At 43.3% G+C, this 11,596-nt stretch overlaps 1 protein-coding gene across 4 annotated transcripts in view; it reads right to left on the bottom strand.

Moving 5' to 3' along the window:
- Positions 1-11,596, bottom strand: part of ALMS1 (ALMS1 centrosome and basal body associated protein) — a 54,301-nt gene that overhangs the window by 26,303 nt on the left and 16,402 nt on the right. For 2 of the 4 annotated variants that reach the window (XM_027839947.1, XM_027839948.1), the window contains exons 3-4: positions 5,965-6,135; positions 1,634-2,664 (exon numbers count right to left, since the gene is read on the bottom strand). In XM_027839947.1, the coding sequence (XP_027695748.1) occupies positions 1,634-2,664; positions 5,965-6,135 (1,202 nt within the window). Of the gene's footprint in view, positions 1-1,633; positions 2,665-5,964; positions 6,136-6,705; positions 6,796-11,596 lie in introns of those variants that run through there. The other 2 variants (XM_027839949.1, XM_027839950.1) reach the window with 2 other exon arrangements.

The raw sequence follows: 11,596 nt of genomic DNA, 5'->3' as shown, positions 1-11,596 counted from the left end.
CACCATGCTTCTTCTAGTGAATCAATAACAATATTAAATAAAAATATACCAAGTGGTATAGTAATTGAATTCTTAAAGGAAGAGTTAACTGAATTGTAAAATGACTTGAAAAGAAAAACATTTAAACAGGAAACTTCAATACTCCACTAACAGAATATGACAAATCAAACAGAAAGACAAAGAAAGATGTTACAGACTTATAATAGAATGCTAGAAATGTAGCCCCCAAACATAGATTCAAGGGAAGATTTATGGGTTTTTCATTCGCTTAGATTTTGGGGGAAGGGGGAAGATGGAAAAAACTTGAGCATTTTTATAACCATATAGAAAAGGGTCAATAGAAAGAGAAGATAAAGAGTAGCTAATTGATGGAGTACGAAGAGGAAAAGGATATGAAAGGTGGTAATAGGATCAAAAACACAAGTCAAAAAGAAGAAAGACACTTCATCTGGGTCACAAGGGAAGAGAAAAAAGAATGAAATCTGAGGTAATGATAGCATGATTAGAGAATAGACTTTTTAGGTGAAGAAAGGAAGATGAGGAAATGTACATTTTCTCTGTGAAGGAGGGAAGGTCAGATGCTGGCTAAGGATGGAAGTTTAGAGAGAATGGATAACATCTAAAACAGTTGCAGGGTAGAATTTAACAGAGTCCCCAAGGGATAAGTAAAAGCACCAAGATAACAGCAACAAGAACCCAAGTAAAACTAGACAGCATGTATCTGCTGTCCACCCAGCACATTTATTTAACTTTCTTAAGCAGGTCCAGGGGTGGGTATAAAAAAAAAATAGTAAAACAGTAACAGAACTCCTCCTATAACTTAAATCCACTTAGATATGCAAATGCCACGTCACTGGGAAGCCCAGGGTCTAAGAAGAAATAAGGACAAAAATGGATTGTTAAACAAAAAGGTGGCTCAATTAGGTCGAAGATGTTGCTGTCATGCCTAGCCTGTGGATTCAATCCCATATTACCAATTAGCTCTGCCACATTCCATGGCTACAGTTTATTTCCCTGATCCTGCCCAGCTAGCTTATACACATGTCTCTCTAATCCCAAGGAGAGATCAAATATAGTGAGATCACTACAAATGATACTCCACCACTAAAAAAATTCCTTGAAAAATATATTCTATTGATAGATGGGTCTCATATGAGCGGCAGTATATGTTATGGAGCAGGCTTTCCTGTACCAGCTTTGCAAATCTTGGAGCACCTAGGGGAAGTGCTGAATACCCAAAGTACACAACATAAATATCTGCTGACTTCTCAATGACTCCATAAGCATGCAAATGTCTGCCTGTGGCATGCACTCTATTAGGCACTAGGAAAAAAAGACCAAAAAGAAAACATCTATATTGATATGTATATATGTATGTGTATGTGGAGAGAGAGACAGAGACATAGAGACAGAGAACGAGAAGGAGGGATAAGCGGGAGGGTGAGCGCTCGCAGCTGGGGCTCAGCAAGTGCTTGATGAAAACAATGGCCTGTGCTCAGTAAAGGGGCCTCTCCTCTCCTCTAGCTGGTTAGATATTATCATGGGTACTGGCAAGATGTGGAAAGGGTTTTCCATCCTGCCTACCAGGCACACTGAATTCCACCATGCTATCTTAGTTCTAGTGCCCATGTACCTGCATGCCTTTCCTTCTGAGCTGAGGAGAGGTTGGGGAGATTTTCTTCCACTTGGCTACCTTCCTACTCTCCTCTCTCTGCCTCTCAGAGAAGTGCTTCTGCTGGCGTTTTGGTGATGCATGCATTCTTCCCTGGACTATCCGGGCAAGGTCAACGATGGACATGTCACTGCTCACCTCCGCAAGTGGGCCTGCCTCCCAATCAGTCTGGGTAGTCGCATCTGACTCAAACATAGGATCTTCGGGCTCGGGGGAGGGCCTAGAATCTGAAGAGATGGGGCTTACAGAATCCAGTCCTGGCTGTCTGGGATGGGTGAGCTTCGTTTGGTTCCTATCCACTAGTCCAAATGGAGACTGGGAGGGCAATCTTGGTCTGTGAGAAGACAGAGACTCAACTTCATCTTTCTTCTTTAGCTGGTGCTTCCTTCTCCTCTGCTGCTGCGTGCTCTCCCCTCTGCAATCATCTCGGGCAGGCTGGGATGCCTGGAGAGAGAGCATCATGGGCTTCTGAAGGACCTTTGCCAGGCGATCAAGACGATCAACCAAGGATAATTCATCTGAGGAGGTGGAAGCAGGTGGCTTCTGTTTCTTCTGTCGCTCCTGAAACCTGTTCCAGAGCTCATTCAAAGTGGTGCTGGGCTCAAGGGTCTGCGGTAGAGAAAAGCGGATCCTCGAGGTTTCTTTCCCACTGCTCATCTTACTACCAATTTTGAGATTCTCTTCAAGCCTCTGCCTGGCCCCTGGCTCTCTGCCACCTCCAACATTCCAGCAGTACCTCTCTATCCTGGTGTAATCCATTTCAGTCTGTAAGGGGGAGAATCTATGCTCATCTTCACAAGCTTCATAAGGTGGACTGAAACATGGGTCTTTGTCTCTTCTGGAATGAGCCAGGAAAGCTCCCCTTCCCCAGGGCTCACGGCAGGAAAAGAAATCATGATCATGTTGATGGTGCACTGGATGGTGAAAGTAAAACTGGGCCGACTTGAACACAGAATGGGTAGTGTTTTCAAGTTTCAACTGATCTTTAGATTCTGGAAAGAAAAGGAGAATAATTAGCTTTGAAAGACTTAAAAAACAAATGTTATTTCCTTCAAAATACCAATCATATTCATCTTCCCCTCTATAGGCATAGAAAAACAGATGTCAAGAGGTGAAGGAGATAACAGACCGTACAGCGTTTCATAAAAGTTATCACTTCCTTCATAATTTAACCTGTCTGTATGAAAATCAACTCTAACCCTGGCCCCAAGTCTGTGGTGACCTCACACCTCTCAGCTCAAAAGCTCTCCCACCCACTAGCTGGGGACCCTGCCGAGTCATCCCAGAGCCTTGGTCTGTTCCTCTCCAAAATGAAGGAATTGGGCTAGATGACTGATGAGAAAAGTTCTGACTTTAAAACTCAATGATTCTCTCACCATTCCCAAAGAAAAAGTGTTAGAAACCAAAAAGATCAATGTGGTGTTCATGGGCAAAATGTGATTTTCTATATGTGAGAATATGTTGCAGCAGCCTGCAGGATCGCAAGAGCTCAGCACTCACGCCCCCTCCGTGCCCGCTGCCCTAGAACCGCTTCAGCCTGTTTCCATCATGCCCTCTCCCCTTCAGCTTCTTCTTAGGTACCGCCTTCCTCCCTTGGCCAGGACTTAGCACAGTGCCTGGCATAGAGCAGGCACTTAATGTTGATTTGACATGGTGCTTTAAGACGTGCTAAGTGCTCTACATACATGACAACCTGGCAAGGTGAGGACTACTACTAGTATTGTGCCCATCTTACAGATGAGGAAACAGCCTCAGAGGTCTTGTACAACACGGGCACACTGCCTCTCAAAATCTTCACGCTTATCATTTTTAATGGCACTGTAGTACTACACCACACAGTCAGGCCAATGCTGATTCTGCCTTTTACCAACTCTTGCACAGCTTGGTTTTTCACATTCTTTGCAATTACAATCATGCTTGACATTTGCGAGTTTCACACGCATGGTTTTGGTTATTCGCAGGTTAGCCATCGATAATTAAAGGGAAATTTTTGGAGATCGCGGCAGAAAACTACAGGTGATGTGCATATGAAAAAACTAAAAAAAGAAATTTGCTAACTCATAAATGCATAAATACTGTATTTTATTCATCTGTTTTATTATTTACTACTATAAGTATACATACATAAATTTGTTATAAATAGTTAAATGTTTCAGCGCACTAAAGAACCACGGGCTACACGTTCTCCTCTTTGTCTCACTACCATCCAGACGCAGTCACAGGATTTTCTCCTCAGTGATCTTTGTATCTTGGGCTTTTCAGAGGAGAAGGAAATCCGTGAAGCAGGTGCTGCAGCTACACCATGGGCTGTGAAAACTCTGCACAGTGTGCAAGATACTAACCTCTCTTGTGTAGAAACTGCCACTTTTTATGTGTGGCGCATTGTTTTATTTGTTTTGTGCGTTAAATAAATGTGATCAGAATTATCAGAATAAAGGTTGGGGTGGGGCCTATGGTCATTTGCAGCTTTTCACACTTGCAAGAGTGCACCCTTAACCCCCTCAAATGTCATGGGATGACTGCATAAATATTATAGACATAATTTTACACACACTTTTTTTCCTTTATGATAGCACTCTTAGTGTACATGCTCAGTAACAGGATTAGCAGGCTAAAGCTGACCCTTGCTGCATATTTAGATTAGACATACACTGACCTGCATTAGAGTCCTCATGTGACATTTTTTCATTGCCTGGAGGAGGTGCCGGCCCCTAGAAGGCTTTGCCTTTCTACCCTTTCTACCACACCCTTTCTACCACACTAGAAAGACTTAAAATACAGGGGGCAGGATCCAACACTGGGTCATATATCTCATCCAAAGACAAAACCATCAAAGTTTAGAAAGTCTCATTCCCAAAAGACTGACTGCTGGAAAATGAATATTTTTGGCCACAGACAGTCAAGAGGCATCTCTCAAGCACTTACTATGTGCCAGGCGCTGTGCTAAGGGCTAGGGATACAACAGAATGAGAAAACCCAGCCTCCATTCTCGAAGAGCTCTCATGCTCATGGAGGAGACCATATCTAAACACATAAATTCATACAAGACATTATGTACAGTAACTCAGAAAATCTGTCTAGTCAGATAAAGAAGGGCTTTCTCTAATGACATCTGTGGACAGGCACCACTACTCTATGAAATCACCTATCTAATTTAAAATACTGAAGCACAGGCCATGCCTTCTCATGCTCCAAATAAGTTTTGTATCCCTATTTATTGTCAGTCATTTTCACCACCATAATTTGTCTAACTAATCATATTTAAAGGTTACCAACATATTCAATCAATCAACTAGAGGCATGAAACATATTCCATTGCTAAGTGTCCTTTATTAGTTGGAAACTAGACTTTTCACAGGGTCATTCATAAACATATTTAAGATGCTATGTTGAGTCATTACATGGAACCACCAGTGTTAGTCCAAATGTGGCATGTTGAGGCATTTATTTTCATGCCAGCCTCTGCCACAGACCACATAATCCTTTTTGCAGTCTTTTCCCATGCATATGGAAGGTTAAATTGCATCAAAACCTAGTTTCCAAAGGTACAGTACTCTTTTCTCAGGTTTCAGATCCTGAGGAGTCGCACTGAAATCCGATCAAATGAAATCTACTGCTGGGCCGGCGAAGCAAGGAGCCCAGGACCCTGACAAGCCACTGCCACGCAGAACAGACGCAGGTACAGCCATATCTCATCTAATCCTCCCGAGTGCATCCCAGCATCACATCGATTATCCGTACAACTGAAATCCATAAGGCAATTTTATTTCATCTAGATTTATTGAAGATTCTGATTTCTGAAACTCACACAGCCAACTGCTGCTCAACCGTAAAGGCCGTCAGATAGCATTGCACTTGTAATAAAGGATTTAATGGAGTACCTCAGGAGTATCATGGAAAATCTCAAGGGTTTTATACAAAACCATACATTGAAAAAACTGGACTTCTGCTCTCATCAGAGTACTGACTGGGCACGGCGGTGCTGGTCCCCAGTCTACCCACAGACTCCTAACCATGCAGTTTGACCTGCATCTCTGACATCACTGGAGGGCCTCCTATGGAGACAGCCCCTTGACCAGGGCAGATCAGAGTCTGACAGAGTCGTCTGGGGCACTGGGAGATGAAGTGACTCGTCCAAGGGCATTAACTGGGCGAGCTTGCACTCTGGTCCCTTGGACTCTGCGGCTTCCCCACCATCTAGTACTTGTCCAAGAGGGGCATTAATTAATTTAAACGCAAAACAGAATTGAAAACAGGAGAGTCCAAAGGCAAAAAAGCTGTAAAGCACGCACCTGAGACATCTTCTTGGGGGGGGTTTCGTTCTTCAGTCCAGGCTGCCTTGCGCACGGTCTTCTTGCTATAGATGCCTTCTTTGTGCTTGATGGTTACGATATCGGACATGTTCTCATCCCTTGTGCCCAGGGCGTCAGGGGGGAAATCTGGAGCAATGGCATCATTGGAGCCTGTGGAAGGCAAAGGAACCCGGGGGACACAGTGAGAGACAAGACCTGCAAAGACCTCACTGGCTTTCAGAGGCAACATCCTGAAACATGAGTCACAGCACATCATAAAAAGAAAGGAGAACCGGGCAGCTAGGTGGTGCAGTGAATAGAGCACTGGCCTTGGAGTCAGGAGGACCTGAGTTCAAATCCAGCCTCAGACACTTAACACGTACTAGCTGTGTGACCTGGGGCAAGTCACTAAACCCCAATCATCTCACAAAAAAAAAAAAAAGTAGAACATGAAAAAAGCAAGGAAAAAATAAAGCCAAGTGCTAGTTAATTTTCTTCTAAGATGTAGTTCCATACTCCAATATTTCTAACCAAGAGAATCCCCAAGAGCCATAAGAAGCAAGGGGAAGGTGAGCAAAAAAATGAGAAGCAAAATGAGGAAGTGATTCCCTACACAATCTGAGAACCTACCATCTCAGCACAACAAGAAAGGAACCAGATACATACTAATTAAAATGACAGTGAGAAAAGCTGGGAAATACTCCTACCCACTGTAAATAAAGCCTTGAGGTAAGGACTCACATTCTCACAGCCCATGTGAGATGGCCGACCCAGCAACTTCCTTTTCAAGTTTTGGCTGTGGTCCTTTTATAGCTTTCCCTTTTTAAAAAAACAAATCCTGAATTTAATGAACAAAACAAAAGAGAAGAAAAAGAGGAAACAGGAGCAGTTATGAGTATCTGATTCAATACTACTTGATTTTCTTTTAAAGCACAGAAATCCAACCCACTGCTTGAGTCTGGTCCTGCTCCCAGGGCTATCCTTCTGGATTCCTTCCCACATTTCTGACATGTCTTCACAGCCCTCCTCCTCTCTTTTCTTTCCTCTTCTCCATCATCACATTTTACCCCTCTTCAACTTTTTCCAACCACCCACCATCTAGAAACGAGAAAGAAATCATCACCACCACCACCACCACCGACCTCGTAACAAAGAAGCAGAGCCACACTGAACAAATCCATCCAGGCCACACCCCAAAAGTGCACATCCCCCTTCCAGAGAGGGGTGGGCAGCGTGTTGCTGTCTTCATCCTCTCGACTCAGCTCTGTTTGTCATCAGTCCTCCACTTCCTCGAACTCTCTCAAAGTGTCTCTTTCCCTCGTTTTTTAAAGCATCCTCCTCTTTCACCCTATTCACAGACCACAATGCATTCAGCTTTCCCCAAATGATAAGTACCCATTAGCTTCCAGTTCTTTCCTTCTCTTTTGATCCCTCGTCATCCTCACTTCAGGACTAGGAAGTCTGCACAGTAACATCCTTCCTCCTCAGCAATGCCTGCCTGATGTCCACCTGTCTTCTTGGTGGCTATAATGTATCTCTACACTGTCTACTTCAGAGGAGAATGACCTTCATTAGATGCTTCCCCCACTCCTCCACGTTGGTAAACTGTTCATCTCAAAGACACCAATTATGAGAAAAGTTCAACTACCTTCTTCTTCCTTCCCACACTAGAGCATTCCTTTTACCATCCTTTTTCCTTCTCCTCTTAAAACCCTCAAAACAGAACCAATTCACATCCAGTTCTCCGCTTTTCTTACTTAACTCCCTCAATATTCTTTGAGGACCTGAGGGTCTGAAAGAACGTGTGACTCTCTAAACCAGTATTTGTGATCTCTGAGTCACTAATTTATTTGAACTATTCTGGTTTACAGGGAGTTCTTTACTTGGGTAATGCTTACCATCTTCTGTTCTAAGATACTGATTCTAATTCACTCCTCCATTTTTTTCTCTTGTTTCATTTATTCTATGTATTCAGGAAGTCTTTTTTTCCTTTCAGTCTCTGCTTACAGTTGGTAAAGTTATTTCTTATTCTGGGGTGAGTTCTGGAGCATATCTCTATCTACAATAATTCTTTACATTAAATAGTTTTGCTGTTGTTCAGTCATTTACCTTGGCAGTACACTTTCCAGAGATGTACACATAGAATACTCAAAACTTCTCCATTTGCTATAAATAACATAATTTGCTATAACTGGTTCCACATATGGATGGTGTGGTGCTGGCTGGTGAACACCTGTGTTTTCTTAGTGTTAACTGTTAGGCCGAAATTAGCACAAGAAGCAGAGAATCGGTTTCTACTTTGCTGCATCTCAGCTTCAGAGGCTGCATTGAGTGCACAATCATCTGCAAACAGAAAATAATGCACCAACACTTTCTCCACTTTGGTCTTGGCTTGTAGCCTTTTCAAGGTGAAGAATTTACCATCAGCATGGTAGCTGACCTTGATGCCATGTTCATCCTCATTGAAAGCATTTGACAACATGGCTGAAAATATCACGCTAAAAAGCCTGGGACAAGCACACAGCCTTGCTTCATTCCACTGGTGACTGGGAAAACGCAAGAGCATAGTCCATTACCCAGAAGCCAGGCAAGTAAGCCATCATGGAATTGACTTACAACACTGATGAACTTCCCTGGGCAACCAAATTTTGACGTAATTTTCCTCAAGCCCTCATGACTGACAGTATCAGAGGCCTTGGTCAGATCAATGAATGTTGTGTACAGACCTCTGTTCAGCTCCTGGCATTGCTCATGGAGTTGTTGGGCAGCAAACACCATATCAATCATTCCTCAGCCCTTTCTGAAGCCACATTGACTCTTAGGTAGATGACCATCTTCCAGATGAAGGATCAATCTACTAAGGACTCTGGCAAGAATCTTGCCAGCAATGACTAAGAGAGAGATCCTCCCGTGATTGTCACAGGACAATTTATTTTCTTTGTTTACAGAAATGGATAATGAAGGCATCCTTGAACTCATGGGGGATAACCTCTTGCCATAAAACCCAGAAAATTGCAGTCAGCTTCTGAATAGTCAGGAGACCTCCTGTCTTTTAAATCTCAACTGGAATACAATCAGCACCTGGTGCTTTGCCACATGAAAGGAGCCTAATGGCACTCAAAACCTCTTCGTCAGCCGGAACTTTGGCTAGAGAGGGGTTGACTTCTAACTGAGGTAAACAGTCAATGGTTTCTGCACTGATTGATGACGGTCTGTTGGGAACACTATTGAAATGTTCATCCCATCTCTTCAAGATAAGTACCTATCATTAATCAATATGGTTCCATCAGCACTGAGTAGATGAGATGCACCATAGGTCTTTGGCTCATAAATAGCTTTCGGGGCAGCATAAAAACACTTTGGATTGTTACTAAAACTAAATTTCATTTCCCTTCTTACTAAGCCAAGAATCCTGCATTTCTGTAAGCATCACTTTCACTTTACTTTTGATGGGGTTAAATGTTGCTTTCTGCGGGACAGATAAACCATTCTACTGGTAAACCCCTGTGGAATTTTTGTTTTTCATTTAGCAGCTTCTGTATCTCCCCATCTTTTTTGTCAAGCCAATCTTGATATTTGCAAGTGTTCTGACCCAAATGAGCAAATACAGTGCTGTACACCAAATACCTGAAAGCTGCCTACTCCTTCTCTGCTCCACTGTTGCCAACTGTATGTTCATTCAACTTTCTCTCCAAGTTAGCAATCTGCTGACATTAAGTCTTCTGGTAGTCATTTTGCCGGGAGGCCACCACTTTGGTTAAATGAGAATACTTATCTTGGAAAGGGTAAGTCTATGATCAGTCCAGCATTCTGCTCCACACCTTTGTCACTCTCACATCCTGTCTCTTCTTACAATCATGTAGTCTATTAAATGCCAATGTTTGATGCAAGGGTACATCCACGAAATTTTGTTGCGTTTAGGTAAATGGAAGACAGTGTTGGTGATGAAAAGGTCATGAGACACACAAGTTAGTAGTCTGTGCCTACTGCAGCACTGAAGTCACCCAGAATTATAAATAAGCCTGTCCTCTTTTGGTACATTGATGATGAGGGTCTCCAGGTCTTCATAAAATTATTCTTTGACCTCATCAGGGTTCAACATGGCGGGAGCATAGGCACTGATGATGGTGGTGTGCTTTTCTGAAAGTGGTAATCGCACTGTCATGGGCCTATCATTCACTCCTTTTGGGAGACATACAAGCCTGTTGACTAGACTAGTTTTGATTGCAAAACCAACACCAGCTTCACCAGCAGTCCCCTTCACTGCAGCCACTCCAGAAAAACAGGTATCCGGCTCCAACTTCAGTAAGCTGGCCTTCATTTGCCAGCCTTGTTTCACTCAGGGCTGCTATTTGGATATGATACCTCCCGAGCTCTCTCCCAACAAGAGCTGTTCAGCTTTCAGGTCTATTGGATTTTTTATTTTCTTCAAGTGCACACACATTTCATGTACCAATGACAAATGGAATCACCTTTGCAGAAGTTTTTGCACTTTTTTTGTGTTTTCTTCATAGGATGGGATCCCTGCCTGCTGCAGTAATCAGACCAGGCTTAGGTAAGCAGACAATTTTTAGGGCACTTTTTCTAGCCCCTTCTTCACACCAGGAGGTAAGCAGTGAGATCCTTAAAGGGCTGTTCAGACACCCAGGAGGCTGCCAAATCCCACTGGGGCTTCCAGGGAGAAGATGACCCTACGACCTGGGCCACCTGTGTGAAGGGTCGTGACTATAGGTCCCTATGTATCTGCACCTGCTACTTCATCACTTGCCTGTCGCCATGGGACTTTGAGGTAGGCTAAAAAAAGGAAAAACAGTGTAGATGACATCTTTTGATTCACACATAAATTGGATTAAGGGAGGCAAGAATTGGGTGAAGTTATCAGCCTTGCTCTCTCTCTCAGGGTCATTAGAGTCCAGTAAAAGCAAGACAAAGTCAAGAAGACAACTGGTGATGGCTCAGTATACAGTGGATGATCTTAGTGTCTTCGAGGTCTAACCAAGCTCTAAGCACTCCACAGCACTCCACAGCACCTGCTTTTGCTGCCTTCATGGCTGTTGGAACAAACAGTTCTTCTACACCCATTTTGTCAAGAAAAGTGTTCACATGCTTGGGGTAGATGTCACCCTAACTCACCAATGGGTTTTGAGTCCCATAGGTTACCCTCAACCTGGTTCAGCCCATCTGCTGAGACAGTTTACCAGGGTGTGGCCATCACATATGCTACAGTTTCTCAGAGCCACAGATGAAAGTTAGGTGGATCAGGTGGACGCCAAAGGTGGAAAGCAGCCCTAAAAAGGGATCGGCAGCCCTCACACCAGAGGTCTTTCCTAAATAAAAGTACTTTATCTAATGCTTTGCTAAATCCACATAAACTTTATCTTGAACATTCCCCAAATCCACTCATTCAGCATTCATGCCAAACAAGGAAATAAGGTTGGTCTCACAGGACCTCAACTTGATGAAGCCAGCCATACTAGTCCTTTATAATCACTGCCTCATTGTCTCAACATTCACTACCCAACTGTTCCTTAATTGATAGGTTCTATAATTATGTCAGGAATTGAAGTCAAGCACACTGGCATGCAAACTGTGTGTGTGTGTGTGTGTGTGTGTGTGTGTGTGTGTGTGTGTG

The sequence above is a fragment of the Vombatus ursinus genome, unplaced genomic scaffold (genome assembly GCF_900497805.2).
Source record: "Vombatus ursinus unplaced genomic scaffold, bare-nosed wombat genome assembly UNPS02014837.1, whole genome shotgun sequence".
Taxonomy (NCBI): Eukaryota; Metazoa; Chordata; class Mammalia; order Diprotodontia; family Vombatidae; genus Vombatus; species Vombatus ursinus.
This window is presented reverse-complemented; position numbering and strand designations above follow the sequence as displayed.